The following is a 19,152-nucleotide window of genomic DNA, read 5'->3' on the forward strand; positions in this document are numbered from 1 at the left end:
CAAAAGATTGGCGAATGAAAATACACTGATGTATCATTTTAAAACAATGTGCACAGGTCGTAATTTCACAGGAATTATTGCCCATCATGGTTTCCAACTCGAATACTACAGCATAGAAGCACAAACTACACTTTAAATTTGTTGGCAAACGGTTTCTCATTTGAATTTGCCATAATAGAAGGTATCTACAAGTACATTGCAAATCAGGGCCAACAGTGCACACACCACCGTTTTCCTTTTGAAGACGTTGGCGAAGAGTCACAAATACACTTCCAAGCGTCATATACAAATGATTACAATTTCATTTAACTTGTCTTTCCAATCGTTTCAATCTCAAGTTACCTTGGACTTGAAGTATTCAATGGCTGAATTATGGCCTGCGATGAACATATTGACCTATTATTCCAAAATATTAAGACTAGAAATGGTCTACAAATTAAATTATGGCCTATAAAAAATGCACATACCACTGTCTCCCGTTTGAAAACTGCCTCGCTTAGTCGCTTGCTTAGTCATAGTGCCTTGCCTACTAAAAGTACTATGGACATTGGCAATCTTGGCTCTAGATTTACTTGTAGGGCTACTTCTGTTTTTGGTAATTTGTAACATGCTGGTACTATCGTTACCTGTCAGCCTATCAAATGGGTCCATGTATGCCGTATGGTGGTGTGACAAAAGTTCACGCATGACGTAAGTTCGCTATCTCACAAAATCGGTAAGATTTCAAAAATCTGATATTATCAATGGAAACAGGAACCTAACATTACTCAGATCGGCAAATTTTGCAATCTTTTGTGTAACTTATCGACAAGGGTCTGGAAATCTTTATTTTGAGACCAGATGTCATCAAAATTGTAAGTAGAAGGTGGTACCAACTGATTGTATGATAGTTTGCCTTGCAAAATATGCAATTATCTTATATTTGATGGATCGCTTTTTGTGATAAACCAGGGGTAAACTCCTGAATTAGAATCTCACTTTTGTAATGACTCTTTCTTGAGTTGGAGCGCATACAGATATGACATTAAATTTTGAGATGGCGTTATCTCTGAAATTCTTTGACGATACATTTTCTAGTTGCACCAATTTGTAATGGAAAACTTTGCAGTCAATTTGGTAATAATTGAACTAGATTAATTTGTATGAGAATATGAGAAATCATGGATCGAATATCACACTTCCTAATATCTTTAAAAATCTCTGCGAACTTTGGTCACCCTATCATACCCTTCTGCATCCCTTTTCCTCAACTTGTAGTCCATTTTCTTCTTTCTGTGCCTTCTCTTTTAAATATATTACATATACACTGTAGTTCTCTTTTCCTTAAAGGGAAATTAATGTCTCGAACATGACACTTAAAGATAAAGACCAGTTATGGGCATGCGATTGCATTGTGAAAGAAACGGTGTGGAATCGATCAGAAAAGGTTGATCAGCATCTAGCATATACAGTAAGTATTGGTGTGTACTGCAAGGTTCTGGAATCATCAAAATGGTGGGAAATTTGGCCCAGTCTTGGTAAAGTTACAAGCACTGTACACAGAAACATGTTTATAGGACTATGCGACACGTAAACGACACATGCGCGATAACTATCAGGTCCAAATAGATATAATAATTTACCAAATATATCAATTAGTATGCGATTTCCCGGCAAAATTTGTATCATCACGTATTTAGTCAAAGCATATTCTTTCATATGATTGGTAGTAAGAGCTTCCATTTCATTTTTTGAGAGGGGGCGTTTCCAAATATGGTCTATACCTTTAAAGGCTATAGAGTGGTGAAGTGTGACGTCATCAAAAATCTATTTTGGGAATTTCTCAATTTTTTTCTTCATTTTCCATTATTAAGATGGTCATATCTCAGCCAATACTTAACATATTCAATTGGTTTTCGACATTTGGACATCATTTTTGATGCTCTTTCGAAAAATGGAGACAAAATTAAGAAATTCCAAAAATAGATTTTTATGATGCTTTGGTACTCTACAGGTGAATTGGAAGCTTATAATGCACTTACCACAGTTTCCCATTTGAAGATGTTAGCATAGAAGCACAACCAGCCTTCTGTGATAAACATGCGCCCTTGGACAAGAATATCCTTCTGAAGGGCACAGGAATAATCTGTACAACAGAAGAAACAAAATAATGCAGAGAAAATAATTACATTTAAGCCCCACTGTACTACTTATATCTACTCCCGCCCTCTATATAACAAACAATGCATAATCAGTGACCATTTGTTCCCCATAGTCCTCTTTTTTTATATTAATTGAGAGCTGAGTTCATGAGATAACCACCTGTCCTGTGACATTGCAGAGTGGTCTAGTCCCTCCTGTACACTAGTACAGATGGGCTTTAAAAAAAAGTAATTTGACATAACATTCAAAGAGTAACAATTTGATAAGACAGAACAGTAGTAATATACATAAACATCTGGGAGATGTTTTACTACAGGTATGTATGAATTGGTTGGTATTTTACTTTTTCTGTAACCAAGACTCAAACAACAAGGACTTAATAGGCAACAGTGTGCACCCCCCTCATCCTCCTCGTTTGGTTCCGAACGGGACGTTGAGGAGTACCGAAGAAGGGGAATTTTATTAAAAAAAGGAGGAGGCAGGGCATTACTATTTACTATTTTGCTATTTTTTGCTATTTTTTCCAAGATGGCTCCCATGCTAACTATAGCTGGCCAAGCCTATTTATTCACATATGTTGCGCTATGTGAGTAACCTGATGCAATGTATGACAGCAAAAAATGATTTGTATCACTTTAGAAGCTATTTAAACAAAATGTATATCACAGGCTTTTGGGGGGATTTCTTTCTTCTGAATAGTAAATAGTAGGCCTAATAAAAATGGCCAAAAAGGAGGCAGACGAAGAAGAGAAACACTTCATTTTTGTTATTTGGCCTTACAGGCTACAGGTATGAGCTTTACATGAAATTTGTTGAACTGCATTATGAATAATCTTATTAGCTACATGTCATAAAACTGAAATACAGTATTGTATGTCAAATGGAAGTGATCGACATACCCATAAGCAGCCTTTCATTGCTTGGAATGGTTTTGAAGAGCTTTCTGAACTCCTCACACTTTGACTTGTAGGTTGAGGCAAGCACCTGTAAGAACAAGAAAGATATCATGAGGTGTGTAACAAGAAAGAGAAAGAGAGAGAAAGAGAGAGAGAGAGTGACAAGGCAGGGGGAGAAGAGATACTGGACAAAATAGATACAGTAGAGGAAAAGAGTATAAGGGAGAGAGAGGGGGAAGAAGGGGAGGGAGGGAAGAAGGAGGGAGGGGAGAAGGAGGGAGGGAAGGAGAGAGGGAAGGAGGGAATGAGGGAGGGAAGGAGGGAGGGAAGGAGAGAGAGAAGAAGGATGGAGTGACAAAGACAGAGAGAGAGAGAGAGGGAGAGAGAGAGAGGCAGGGAGAGAGAGAGAGAGAGAGGCAGGGAGAGAGAGAGAGAGAGAGAGGGAGAGAGGGGCAGGGGGAGAAAGAGAAGAGATACTGGACAAAATAGATACATAAGGGAGAGAGAGGGGAAGGAAGGGGGGAAGAAGGAGGGAGGGGAGAAGGAGGGAAGGGAGAAGGAGAAAGGGAAGAAGGAGGGAGGGGAGAAGGAGAGAGGGAAGACGGATGGAGTGACAAAGACAGAGAGAGAGAGAGAGGGGGAGGGAGGGAGGGAGGGAGGGAGAGGCAGAGACAGACAGACAGACAGAAGGGGGGCAGAAAGAGGGACAAAGACATAGACAGAGAGGCAGTGGTAAAAAGGAGAGAGAAGAAAGGGTAGAGGGTGGATATTTAGGACGGAATTAATCAGAGGGAAATAAAGAAAGAAAGAGCAAGTGTTGAATTAAACAGTTATAAAGGGATAGGAAGGAGGATAGACACGTAGTAGGTACAAGAGCACCTTGCCAGACATTTCAACCTTGACGTTATATCCTGACTGATGGATCCTGTCAAGTACCGACGTAGAAGTAGAAGAAGTAGGTAATAATAAAGAGCATATAAATGGACATTGGAAACAGATTGAACAATTGTTAATATATGATAGGAAATATGTAATAATATTTACACTGGACCAAACAGACCATTCATTATTTGCAATAACATTGTGTACATTTCAATTATTTCTGACTACATTAAAGTACTTAACAAGAAGACAGGCCAGATGAGTGGAAATAACAGAAAACGACAGGAAAAAAGAAAGAAGAAGAAAAAAAATGGTATACTGAATTTCTATTCTTGCATGCTTTTCACCTGTTTGGTTTGAAGCTCAAATTCCTCTGACATTTTGACTAGAGCCTTGAACGCAGTGGTATAACGCATTCTACAAAAATCCTGCATTACAGTACATGTACATGTACATGTATATGTAGGTCATTCTTTAATATGGTTTTCCTTGCTTTAAAGAGAAAAAAACACAGCACTGGGAATCAAGTGGCAAAGTCAATGGTCCTGATGGATACAAATGTTTCTTACAGCCATTGAAAGTGAGAAGATTCAAGCAGTGACGTCTCAGCAGAAGTTAGAAGTAACAAAGTTTCCTGAAAACGTTAAAAGCCGGAAGAACTAAGAGTTGCTCCACATCATTGAATGAAGAAAAAAAAATTATTGCAGCTCGAGTCTATCAGTCTTTAAAGAGAAAATCCACATGATCCAATGTAATGCAAGATTTGCAGAGCTGCGATTCAATTTATAATGAGACCCGTTGAGATAGTCACTTAGGCCTAAATAAACAAAGATGTTGTATTGTCCTTTTAATAGTTTGATAGGTGCCAGCACTTGGGTCGGTCAGTCAATTTTCAGAGGTAAAGACGAGAGGAATCCATTACTAAAGCTGCAGAAGCTTCAAAAACTGACAAAATCCACAGTAAATCTGTCATGTGAACAATTTTAAATGCACAATGGGCCGAGGAGAGTAAATTATCCCTCCACACTTTTTATCTCTTGACATGAATCCCAGCATCAGATAATTAAATAATCACAATCCATGAAGTAGAAGAGCAAAATGCTGCTGTAGTTCAAGCAATATATTCTTAACAATCCGCACAAACTATATAACCAGTGAACATTTAGAGAAGCAACGTTAGAATGACTTGTTACAGTGAAAGTAATCCATCAAAATGATTCCGCACAATGATAACATTGACAAGGAAAAACAACTTGAAATTCTGGCTTCCTCTACTCCGACATGCAAGAGCAGTTCATGGCTAGCCAGCTGGCAATCACAACATCAAAATCATTTCTGATTGGTTATTAAGTAGGCCAACATGTAGTTTATGTCATCTCTATGGCAACTAAATGATTCATCATGCATATTCATGACCAAGAGCAGTTAATGGCTCACCAGCTGGCAATCACAACATCAAGATCATTTCTGATTGGTTAATAACGAGGCCAATGTGTAGTTTACATGTACATGTATATCATCTTCATGGCAACTAAATGATTCATCATGCATATTCATGACCAATGGGTATACCCTCTCCTTGGGTTGAGTTCTGGAAAAAGTGGAAAATAATTTATAAGCTTTCTTTTTCTTTTTATGTCAATTTGGGAAAATTTGATACAAGAATTGCCCCCTGAAAAAAAAAGGATTGCGCTTCGAATGCACTCATATTTGAAATACTATTAGAAACAGATGAACAGTTTGGATCAAACTTTCATAACATGTGTTAAGCGAATCTCTCTAAACTTATCGGACAACTGTAGTGCCATACGTTGAGTCTGTGTTTGAAGATTGATAGCAGAATGCAGTACCTGAGCCAACAAAAATGCGATCAAACGCAAGTTCTTTGAACTCTGTGTTACAACGTCGTCAATCTCCGAGCCAATTTTTGTCAAGATGTCACAAGTAATGACCTGGGAGTGTGTTGATAAGCCAACAATTGGCATTGGTGATTTGATGCACTGAATACCCTATTCTTTGTGAACCTGATAGCGAATTAAATACACGTGTGGTTCATGAAAACCTGTACAACTTAATTAAAGGTAAAGATCAGTTCTGGTCATGCAATTTATTGTATTGTGAAAGAAACGTTGTGGAATCAATCAGAAAAGGTTGATCATCTGGTGTGTACTGCAAGGTTCTGGTCTTCTGGAATCATTAAAATGGTAAGAAATTTGGCCCAGTCTTGGTAAAGTTACAAGCACTGTACACAGAAAGATGTATATGGGACTATGCGACTCATACATATAACACGTGCACGATATCTATCCGGTCCAAATAGATATAATTCTACCAAATATATTAATTAGTAGGCAGTTTCCCCGCAAAATTTGTATCATCATGTACTAGTCAAAACATATTCTTTCGCTTGATTGGTAATAAGAGCTTCCATTTCATTTTTTGAGAGGGGGGCATTTCCGAAACTGGCCTTTACCTTTAAAGATTACATTTTTCTCGAATGGATTTTCAAAGCTATGTTAATTGTCTCCTACTATCGTTTTTTACTCAGGATTAAGAGTCTTTGTCTGTCTGTCAACCCCCTCCTTCCTCTCCCTCTTATGTCTCATTTAACCTCACACGCCACCCCCCCCCCCAAAAAAAAAGGACATTAACTCTTTGTAAATCAGAGTTAATGCCCTTTTGGCTCCAGAGTCCAAACACACAGTATGGCCTTCGTTTGGATATCAGACGGATCTTTCATTGACTAACACAATTCAAATACAAACAATACAAGGCAAATTGGCAAAGTCTGATTGCACTTTATTACATTGTCAGCTGTCCAATAACAACAGACAGAGGAAAGGTGCTTAGTTGGCATAAGGTATCATAGTGTTGAACATCTACTGTAACTGTTACAAGTGCAAGATTGATTTACAAGTCACATTTACAAGTACATGTACATTGCATGTTCTGCATTGCATGTTCTGCATTGCATAACTATATTGTGCATCATCATGTACATGTATAAACACAGACAAAAAACTAAATGATTCATAGTTTCATACCCTTAACACCAAGTTTTGTACTGTATTAAAGACCGTCAATACTACTGGGCCAGAAGGGATTAGACCACACACAAGGTCACTGACAGGTGGCTATCTCATTAACTCAGCTCTCAACTAACATAAGAAAAAGAGGATCATGGGGGACCAACAGGCACCGATTGGGGAAGTTTTCTATATAGAGGGAGCAAATAGCTACAAGAAGGACAGTGGGGCTTTAAGTCAGCATTTTCCCTCTTACAACTTTACAAATTACATGCAGCTAATGGTCAGATCTCCTCCCTCTTTACAAAATGTCTGATCCAAGCCCATACAGTCGCCTCCTTGCCAACAGGTTTCCTTTTACTAATTTTAGTATTTGGTAGTTTGGGCATCCAGTCGATTGTCATAAATCTTGATCATAATCCTGCCCATATTTTGAATTTCCTAATTTCTTAAAAATTCAAGAACTTCCTGGGGCTCCACCCCAAGACTCCAGGCACAAGCTCACCCACTGGACTCTACCCATAAAGATAGATAGAAGTGGTTCCCAATACAACCTTTTGTTGTAACGAATTGGGGAGAGTGTGAGTTATACTCAAAACTTTTAACAAACACTCCCGTGGACCTTTTATTATTTACACAATTTCTCAGAAGTTGCTGTCTGCTGCCTCGAGATCACTGGAGTGAAGAAATGTAACTATGGTATCCCTATTCACTATCAGTGAAGGATTAATCCTTTTTATGAAGACGGATTATTGACCAGAAGTGCGTTTTAAACTCAATAATGGTGGCATCAGGCGGTGTCACACAGAAAAATTCCTTAAAAAATCCCTTGAAAAATCCTTTCAAGGGAGAATTTTCTTCCTTCGTTAGAGGATTTTTTATGGGATAATTGATGACAGACAGCAATTAAGAGGGTAACTAAAATCCGGATTTTTGGCCTCTGTGTGACACCGCCTATCATCTGATTGAATGTTGATTACAGTATTGATTTCGTAATCTACTAGTACTACTGAACGAGATGGAATGCCTACTATGAGGGCTTTTTTGTACTCTTTAAAAAGAGCACACAATAGGGGCACTGCAATTTAAATTTCAAGGGATGGATTAGAGTTTTTATTGCTCACGACGGCTATGTTAATCAAGGAGTTTTAAGAGCTTGAGGCCCAACTGGCAACAAATTATTTCAAGCAACTGGTGTTTTCTAAGGTTGCACAATAGAATCTACATGTGTGCTGTTACCTTTGATGTCCGAGGTTCGAAGCCACCAACATCATTGGAAAGCTTGAGTAGTGTTTTTGTTCACAACAAAATATCGTTTATATCTCACTTTTTATTTGAACTAACATGGGGAAAATCGAACAGATGATGAAATATGAGTACAAAAGCCTAACTGATTCCAAAATTTGCTTACATTGTATTACAGCAGTTTAAAAATTTTGTGAAAAATAGTAAAATTTTACACTCCTAAAACCTGCCATTTGACACTTTTACGATTACGTCCGGCTCACGAAGATAAAAAGTGCATTGTTGATGTACAGTTCTTTATGATGTTATATTTCATATTAGTGCCCACACATGCCCAGTCGAGTTATTTTGATTAATATTTCAGGAAATGTTGCTCCTAAGGTAAGCCCTGTGTACTGCTCGTATTATCAGACGAGTGGTAGCGAAAAGTAGTTATCATTACAAAAGCATATTTCCCTTTGAGAGTGGCCCGTTAAATTGCTGCTAGGCAGGAATCTTTTGTCTAAGTATCTGCAAGAGAGATCCAGTTAAGCACATGCCTGTCATATTTTCTCCTGGGGGTATCAAAGATTGTACAAAGGAAAATGAGCTAGATATAACTCCATCTCTTAAAACTTCATGGTATAACCACTGCGAGCTTTCGTTGTTTGTATACATGTACATGTACATATAGATGTGGGGATGGGAGATCTTACACATTTTATATGATACAGGAAGATCTTGCGGCGAATAAGCGTACATTACATGTTACAATATGGCGGCTTAGATACCGACAAATTCGAGCGAGAATCCATGCACGCTAATCTAACTTCCATAGTTCCATTTCATTGGTTTAAGTTTTGAAAGTTGAAACTTAATATTGTGTGAAAGTTATAACAGAAAAGATAATCTTTATTTATATTTCCACGAGGGCGATTTTTAATTGTGCAATCGCCCCCGTGAGAAATCTGATGGAGGCGATTATGTAGCTCACATGTATTTTGAGCCTTGGGTACATGTACATGTATGTACATCACAACAGAATATGTTATGCAAAAACAAAATACAATGTATCGTAATCACTATTGTGCTCAATTTTCTTACCGGCCTTTCCTCACGAGGTCTTTCTGCCATTTGTCCTTAAATTTCTCTCCTTCAATATATCGCGCAATTTTACTTGGTTTCTACTTTCTGCGGCTAACTAAAACTTCAATGGATCTCCTCTGTATAAAAATTAAACGCTGTTCGCAACAACTGTCGGAACAGTAATGCTTGAAATAAAGTAGACAAATACCACCAAGGCACACCAAAGTCTATGGAATAATACATGCAGTCACGCGTGACACAGTGTGAGACTGTCTACTTTCTTTCAAGTAATACTGTATATAAATTTGAGAACATCTACATTGTATATGGCATACAACGATCTTCTGCAATGGCTCGTGTATTACGGCAATCAAACTTTAATTAAGCTGCAATAAAATTCCAATGCAATTCTAGTTTCAGTGTATTTCCTCATTGTATACACTCTTCCGGTGCAAAAGCACTTTGCGGTTTTGAAATAAACACCATCCAAGTCTCATATTAAAACAAAATGGGTCTTTCCTGGAAAAACATTTTCAACCCCATGAAGGTAGTGCAGTATTTATGAAGCAAATGTAGTCCAGCTAATGTGTTTCATAATTTAATCACAGAGACGGAGCAAACTCTTCCACAAAATTTGTCCAGAACGATGGTGAAATGTTCAATGTAACATGTACGTAAAAGGTTAATTGCATAAAGTACACTTAGAAAGACAGAGCAAGACCTCTCTCAAGAAATGTTTGAAGGATAATAAACAAACAACAAGTGTAATCCATGTCTTTATGAAACAAGTCAGAAAGATAGAGAACAACCTCTCAAGAATAATACAGTATTCTGTATGTGCCTTGACCATCCCCTGGGTTGGATATGTATGCAATATAAATGTACATGTACATGTAGCTACTGCGTTTGAAAATGATCAAAATTGGCAGGTAATACCCTCAAATGACACCCTGTTTCTCAAAAAAAGGAGATAAAAAGCTCAAATTAAATAAATTCTTCTCAAAAGATAACAGGGTCCAAAATCCATCTGTACATGTACCTAAGACTTTGCTAATTACACAGATAACCTGATCATTTCAAACTACAGCCAATGGTTGCATAATTGAATCCATGAGTGGAAGAAGTTCCCAAGTCCGCCAAAATGTGTTATTTTTTCAGTTATTACAAAAAAAATATCAAGATGACTTTGATTGAAGGATGTTTTCGGCTTCACAGAATCATTGATACACAGGGAATAAAATTAATATTTAGTTTTCGGGGGCTACTTTTCAAGCTTGCCTGCATGAAAATAGCACTCTAAAATTTGTTTTGCATTGAACTCTATGCAAATTTATGAGGGCTCTTTTCTGATTTTCTGGGGCTGTTTTGGGCATTTCGGGGGCGAATTTGCCCCAAGCCCCGTGTATTTTTTTCACTATTGATACATATCCAGATCCTTTGAATTATAATAGTTGGAAAGCCTTCAGCACCATGCAGGGTGGATATGTGCGCTTTATAATATCCAATATTATTATTATTATTATAATGATAAATTTGTCTTTACTTACACTGTACCAGGGAGATGATTTGGGTTTCTTTTTGGCCGACTTGGGCGAGCGGTCTTCACGGCCGGCAGGGGTTTGGTAGTCTGAATAGGGGGCTTCACCAGGCTTGAGGAACATGGGCTCCGACTGGGACGGGTGCATCGGGTCAGGGGTAGAGCTTGCCCCTCTGTGGTGGGAGAGAAAGAGGGAGAGAGAGAGGGAGAGGGGGTAGAGAGAGAGAAGGAGAGAGAGAAGGAGAGAGAGAGAGAGAGAGAGAGAAAGAGCAAGAGGGAGAGAAAGAGGGAGAGCAAGAGAGAGGGAGGGAGAGAGGGAGGGAGAGAGGGAGAGAGCGAGGGAGGGAGAGAGGGAGGGAGGGAGAGAGAGAGAGGGAGAAAGAGGGAGAGGGAGAGAGAGAGAGAGAGGGAGAGAGGGGGGAGGAAAGAGAGTGAGAGATGAGTAGACATGGAAGTAGAGAAAGACAAAGAGATATTTGGTATTAAAGGGAAAGATGTAGAAAGGGGAATAAGAGAGGGAGAGGGAGAGAGAGTGAGAGAGAGAAAGAGTGAGAGAGAGAAAGAGTGAGACAGAGAGGAGGGAGAAGGGGAGAGAGAGAAAGGGGGAAGGGAAGATGGGAGAGGGAGAGAGAAAAGGGTGGTGCAATGGGGAGAGAGAGAAAGAGGAAAGAGAGAGAGAGAGAGAGAGAGAGAGAAAGAAAGAGAGACAGAGAGAGAGAAATCAGTCTCTGAACAACATATACAACTCTTCCTAGCAAATTTGCACTTTTAAAAATCAAAAGTATAAGACTATTCCTGCTATTTTCACAACATACAAACATCTTTCATGAACTTACCCCCTTAAAAGGGGAAAAGCGGTTGTGACTCACTTAAATATTCTGTAACAAATCTCAACCACCCTTGAAAATGTCATGCAATTGAAAGTAATTGAAATGTAATTAATAAGACAAAACAATGACACAAAAGGAAGTTATCTAGAGAGTGGATTACTTTCATCAGACGTAACTTTATCAGTAAGTATTAAGAGCAATTTCCTTCATGTACACGCCAATGTATAGAGTACTTTGTTATTGTATGACGCTTTGTGACAAAATTAGGTGAAAGTTGATATGAAGCATGGGGTGTGGCGACTGAAAAAGAATTATAATGTAAATTAGACAAGATACATATGAATTCTGATTGCAGATCGCTTTAAAGTGTACCAAACTACCAATGACTTAAAACATTTTTTGCTCTATACCGTATTTGCCTGCGTAAACGGCGCAGTATTTTTGGAAGAAAAAATATTTAAAAGTCTGGGTGCGGTCTTTGCGCAACAACTAAAAATTCAGCGGTCAAAACAGCACGTCCATTTGTACATATGGGACTACAATGACTATACAATGGTACAGGACATTTCTAGAATAACTCCACACATCTTATTGACAATTTTATGTTGCATTGTTGACATGAAGACAAAAAATAAACTGCATAACTCATTTTTCTAACAACATAAAGAAGCAAATACTGGTACCGGGTACTCTTTTTCTAATTTGGTTGATGTAATACTGTATTAAGTCTGAGAGATGCATTTTCTAGGATGCTATAAATCATTTAATCCTTGAGACTTGTATCACCATCAAGAGCTTTACAACTAATCTCTTAACATCCTCAAACACAAAACATGCAGTGAGGTTCACTCGAAAGTTTAGATTGTGGTTTTAAAGATAATACAAAGTTTTGGGAAATTTTGAAAATTTGCTGGATAGTGATTCTTTAATACAATTTTAATATATTTGGATGCCCCTTTGGATGTATTATAAGCACTAGAAAATTTAGCCCCTAAACACTTTTTTTAAATTTACCGGTGCTCCCGGTAAATTTTGATGAATTTCAAATAACGCCTATGGACCATACAATGGTACATGTAGAGCTCTGCGACCATTAAAATCTCAGAATATGCAGTTGTGATATATAATTTCCAAACAGGAATTTTATCGGTCGATTTTAGTCAAGAAACATTGTTTTATAGCTAAATTAATATCTTGACCTTGAGAGGGAGCTATAAAACACAAAGAGTTGATTATTTACAATTTCATCACTTTAGACTTGATTTCAACCGCGACAACGATCACTGAATATTATAAGATCGCATACAGTGTACATGTATGCTTCCAATATGTTCATTTGAACCAAAATTCATGACCCCATACCAAAACTTTGTATTAATTACCTTTAAAGTTATTTTGTAGTTGGGGACTTTGCACACACGCATGGTTATGAAACTTTAAGTTACAATGATGTAAGTTGACTTTACAAACAGTTATTATATTTCTATTTCCGGAAGCTCTTTAAGGATTTGGTGTTTCAAGTGCATTTTCTCATGGTGAAAGTATTACAGTATTTTATTCATTATTTTTATGAGAGCTCTTATATGGGTATTTTGTGAGCTTTTGAGAGATAAATTCGCTCAACACTCCCATGGTTTTTCTTTTTGCTAGTCACAAACAACAACACATCTTAAAGGGCAATCCAACCCAAATAGACAACTACATGTACATGTACTCTAAAAGAAAGCAGAAAAATCAGAGAAGCAAACTGATGAAAGTTTCTATTAAATCTTACTAAATATATAAAGAAAGCTGTAATCACTATGTACATGTACATGTATATGTATGGGCACTTTAAATTGGCTGAAGCAGTAATGTCAATGCGATGTAGTGCTGGACCACATACTGTACTTTCCCATCTGTTCCAACATATAAAATGACTAAAATACTAACATTTAAATTTTTCTAAAAATGTCTAACATTTATTGCTCAGGATGGTCTATTGTACCGTTAGTGCCCCATGGGAGAAGGAACTTTAAAAACAAAAATTAAAGATATTTTTGTACACGGCAACAACGATGATTGAATATTATAAAATTATGCCTCCAGTTCATTTGAACCAAACTCATGACCCCATACCAACAGTTTGTATTTACTGGTAGTGTTTATGAGCTACAGTATCTACACAGAGTACATGTTAGTACCGTACATGTATGAGTCATATTGCTCCTTATTCCTTGGCCTTTCTTAGGAGCCCATTCTTAGGAGCCCATTCTGGAAGTAGGGTTACAGAGCAGGGATATCTCCATATTCTCATATGTCTCACATGCAAAGCTAGAGCTGGGGTACGGGACATGACCCCACAAGTGTGTTTGTGAAGAGGCTCAAATTCACAATTTTGCCTTCACCATTCGCTGAAAATACAGTGGGATCCAATTAATTACAGGCAGCCAAAACCGTACACAGGAACGGTGAGCAATTTAGCTCTTAAAGATAAAGACCAGTTATGGTCATGGATTGCATTGTGAAAGAAACGTTGTGGAATCGATCAGAAAAGGTTGATCATACTGTAAGTATTGGTGTGTACTGAAAGGTTCTGGAATCATCAAAATGATAAGAAATTTGGCCCAGTCTTCTAAAGTTAAAAGCACTGTACACAGAAAGATGTATATGGGACTACACACACATGCGCGACACGTGCGTTTATCTCTCACAGTCCAATAGATTTATAAACTAATTTACCAAAAATATCAATCAGGAAGGCGGTTTCCCGGCAAAATTTGTATTAGTCAAAACTTATTCTTTCACATGATTGGTAATAAAGAGCTTCCATTTCATTTTTTTTTAAATTGGGGCGTTCCCAATACTGGTCTTTACCTTTAATATCACTGTGAGAAAATAGCACTTTCATAGTACATGTACATGTACATGTATTGTATGTACAACACCAAATCCTAAAAGAGCTCCCGAGAACATAAAAGTATAATTTTACACCGAATACAGGTCAATTCCCATAACATTGTGCTTCTTTTGTATTATCCTGCCTGCATGTTAACAATTTTTGTACGGTATACATGTATCTGACTTCGTGAAATGCTATTGCCAGCATGGCCATGCACTGTGCTAAAAGTACAAACACATAGAGTATCTTTTATTTTATACTTGGAATGGAGTCAGCCAAAGCACCTTGAAACCTTGAAACCACAAGTTGGCTACATGAAAAAAATTGGCTCTACAGTCCAGTGTCCACACAATAGACACAACCCACCAGATTATTATTTCACAAACTGTACATGCACTGTACATGTACATTGAACAATGTACACATGTACATGTAATTGCTATAATGTAATTACTTGGAAGTCGAATTAGTATCTGTACCAGGATTAAGAAGAAAATGTCATCATAAAAAGGATGTGTGTTTGTGTTTAATATTGCTTGCTACTGCTAGTTTTTAAAATCATGATAACTATGAAATTATAACATGATTAATGCTTCCTACTAGCTGCTACTTGCTACTGCCTTCAATCAGCTGTTACCAATCATTACACGTCATCAAGATGGCTATCATTTCTGGCACCATTCACTGTTTAGTTAAAGAATGAGCTTCTACAAGAAATTTGTCAATCATTTTGAAAACTCAATTGCATGCTATTTCATGCTACTATCTTCGAGCAGCTGTTCATAAATCACCACAAGCCATCACAATGGCCACAATTATTCAGTCGCTAATCACCATGCATGCACCGCAATTTTAGTTCGAGAGTAAACATTTACCAGAAATGTTAAATCATGATATTGTGGAATTTTGATTATCGCTGACTAATTGATACTGCCTGAAAACAGCTGTTTAATCTCTACTGGTCACTTATTACCATGGCCATAATGACTAAAAAATACCCAATCACCATGAGTACTGTAATTTCAATTCAAAATTCACTATCTACAGTACCAAAAAAAATTGAAAAATAACAATAATCTTGAAATCATTAAAAAAATCATCTTGATTAATTAAATCATTTGTTGGCAAGCAACTCAAAATACATGTACCTAATCACCTTATAAATTCAGGATTTCAAAATTAATATCTTCCAGAAAATATTGAAAACTAAGTAATAATCTTGAAATCACTCAAATGTAATCTTGTTTAATAAACCAATTGTGGGTAAGCAGCTCAAAAATACTGTTGAATCACCTTATACTGTCATTTCAGGATTTTAAGTTTACCAGAAAATATTGAAAAATTATAATAATCCTGAAATCATTACAAAAATCATTTTGATTAAATCATTTGTGGGCAAGCGGCTGTCTAGCAAAATTTAGTAACAGCTGTCACTCTATTCCTTAAAATTCTTTATTCTTTATTCTTTAATCATCCTTCATTATCAATCGATAATAGCTCCATTTACACTGCAAGAAACAAACTTTTTTTTTTCCTTCACATTCCAGATTTTCGTCAGAATTTTTTAGGCGAGTAACCGTAAACACAAATTTAAAAAAAAACACCTCTAGAGTGTTGTGTTGGCTGAAGCTCCACAGGTTTTCGTAATTAATATAATTTACGCTCGCGCTCAAAATACCGGTGAACTATTTCGGTTTTTGGTCACAAGACTCTCCTCCCTTCAGTGTTTTAATGCATGCAGTGCATCGACAAGTGGCACATGCGCACAACTCACTTTTTATTGGGTTTTCGCGGTAGTGTACATGTAAATGGTAGTTTTTAAAAACAATGGTTTTGCAACTTGGTTTTTCACCAGTGTAAATGGGTCTCATATGAGGCAGGATATCATCGTTGGTTTGCTGTAAAAGCCTGTAATGCTACTGGTAATCCTTGGCTTTGCGGCTTTAGGGTTTCACCAGAAATTTGCTAAAAAGATATGCTGCAGTTGAGTATCATATTAGGCCTGTTTTCATCAGCTCGAGATTGCCAAATATCCCCCTTTTTTTACTATCCCAATCGCAAATTATCCAGTTAATTTGAGTCTTCATCAGCCCGAAGTTGCAATTAGTGGGATATTTGGTCGAGATAATCATCCCAAGATATCTTGGGCTAGTTTGCAAAATATCCTGGTATTTATCCGGTGCGTCTTTACCAGCCCGAAGACTCACACTATGCGTGAACGCTGAGCAAAATATCTCAAGCTAACTTCTTGAGCTCGAGTTTCAAGGTCAAATCTTGAGCTGATGAAGACGCGATTTGCAACTTTGGGATTATTTCCCAAATCAGAAATAGCGGGCTCCACGTATTTGGCAACCTCGAGATGATGAGGACATGCCTATTGTGAAGGAAATATCTGGAAGCAGCAGTGAAAGGTAGATTATAATGTAGAAATTACATGTAATTATTGGTGTAGTCTAGTCTGCAAGCTGAGTCTCTAATTTGACACTTGACCACAATTCATACAGCCTTGAGCAAAGCCTAGATCTGTCAGTTTCTGGCTGTGTCAATTACGTGTACGTGTAAGAGCAGCTTAAAGTACAGTACAGAGCCGACATATCTTTTGTTCATTTGAAATACAGAATGATAAGGAGCAGAGAGTTTTAAATCATTCCCTTACCTTGGCGGTTCACTCTTGATAGAATCATCTTCCTTGGAACTAAATCAGAGGAAAGAAAAGAAGAAATTATGAATAATTCATTAATATCAAATATTGTAGGAACATTAATCAACATTCAGTACATGTACAGTACATGTACATGTACATGTGCATGTGCAATTTTAAAGGAACCTGTTCCTTCCAAAAACAAATATGTACATTTAAATCAATATTCTGGCTCACTCCGTTTTGTTCATGCCTTTAATAGGGGGCATTCTGAGAAAACAAAAAAGAGATGAATCTACAGTGTACATGTCTCTTCAGTAACACATCATCAATACTGTAGGAACAGTTATCTTCCAATGGCAAAAAGATGTACCGGTACAGGCAATAATTAATTAATAATTAAATAAATCCCCTCACTCACTTCATTTTCTTTTTCCGCCCACTACAAACGAACATTTAGAAAGATGCTACATGAAATCAATGGCCAAATCCACATGTGTGCTTTCAGACTGTGTACCTCCGTCATCTGGACAACCAATTTTTTTTCTACCTACATGTACAATTATTAACATTGGATAAAAATAGGCTACATGTTGGCAATATCGCAGGGTAAAGTCCACCATTATTAGATAGGAGATGGGAAGATAAGAACCCTCTGCTTTCTGAAATAATATCATTAATTAGTGATGATAATAATAGACAAGCTAGTTAATATTTCATTGATCATCCGTTAATCTTGCCTGGAAGTACAGAATCTTCTACACAAACTAGTGAATTATTTTGTTCATGCACTGCATGAGTTGTAACTGATATAAAGTAGGAAATAAAAGGGAAATAAACACATTAGAGGGATTTTAGCAGAGCAATAATACTAGAATAATATGAAAAGTTTCAGTTTTATCAAAGAATGTAGGAAAGTGATAATAACACCTCTAGTTGAGAATCTTGTGAAACCTGGCCTCTGTTTCATAAAACTTGTGAATTGATAATAAGTTACAATGACTGTTATAAGCTACTGAAATCATGGCATTTGATAGGCAAAGAGCAAATTTGTCATAGAAAATTTTTCATTTGTTATTGATAACAAGTTTTTATGAAACAATGCCCTAGACACAAGCTCACATTGACAAATTGATTGAATGGTTCACGTAGTACATATGACATGCAATACAGTACACACAATGAACTCATTGTATACGTACATGTACACTGTACATGTACAGTACAGTATGTTTTACCTTGAATGTTGCTAAATCTAATTTCCCTTGATTTTCATTATTAAATTAACAAGTGCACAGGTGCATGTACATGTACATTATGTGTACTTTATGAGTGGGAAGGAGGGCACTTGCCCCCTGTATCCACCAATGAAGTAATTTGGACCAACATGTACACATTCATACAATTAACAACTAAATTATTCACACCCTTACTAGGTTTTTTGAATTTATTTAAGGATGTATAAAACAACTGACTTGTCCTGGCAATTTATGTTTCTTGAGAGTGTTACATAAAAGCTCTCATCTTTAAAAGTCAAAGGCCCTATAAATTCAACCAGTTTACTTTTCCTTCTCGAATTACAAAAATACAAACAACAACCAAGGAGTAATGAATACATGTACAGTAATCTTGTACTGTACATGTACATGTAGGCTTAACTACAGGCGGCACTGTAGACAATGACTAATGATCCATAACACTACAGAATTAATAAATAACACTATTTCATGTAATTAAAAATTTCCTGATATTCCATGTAGGGCTGCGACGAGTAGTCGGATGCTTGAGTACCCACACTGTTGACAACTACTCGAGTACGATTTGTTGTACTTGAATATTCGGCTGCAAAAAAATAAAAAATTAATAAATAAATCCCGGTCACCTGGCACTGATCAGGCCGACGCTTACCCGTACCAGGGAGAGCGCCAGACGCCGGCATGGTACCGTGGGTACATGTACAGTACATGTACAGTACTTGCACTGTTAACAACTACTCGAGTACAACTT

At 37.2% G+C, this 19,152-nt stretch overlaps 1 protein-coding gene across 4 annotated transcripts in view; it reads right to left on the reverse strand.

Annotated features, from left to right (window-relative positions):
- The window catches only part of LOC115921002 (protein Aster-B-like), a 39,153-nt gene that overhangs the window by 15,614 nt on the left and 4,387 nt on the right, over positions 1–19,152 (reverse strand). For 3 of the 4 annotated variants that reach the window (XM_030977887.1, XM_030977885.1, XM_030977886.1), the window contains exons 3-6: positions 17,161–17,199; positions 10,804–10,966; positions 3,042–3,126; positions 2,022–2,125 (exon numbers count right to left, since the gene is read on the reverse strand). In XM_030977887.1, the coding sequence (XP_030833747.1) occupies positions 2,022–2,125; positions 3,042–3,126; positions 10,804–10,966; positions 17,161–17,199 (391 nt within the window). Of the gene's footprint in view, positions 1–2,021; positions 2,126–3,041; positions 3,127–9,274; positions 9,580–10,803; positions 10,967–17,160; positions 17,200–19,152 lie in introns of those variants that run through there. The other variant, XM_030977888.1, reaches the window with a different exon arrangement.

This window comes from Strongylocentrotus purpuratus, unplaced genomic scaffold (genome assembly GCF_000002235.5).
Source record: "Strongylocentrotus purpuratus isolate Spur 01 unplaced genomic scaffold, Spur_5.0 spur5_scaffold_1, whole genome shotgun sequence".
NCBI lineage: Eukaryota > Metazoa > Echinodermata > Echinoidea > Camarodonta > Strongylocentrotidae > Strongylocentrotus > Strongylocentrotus purpuratus.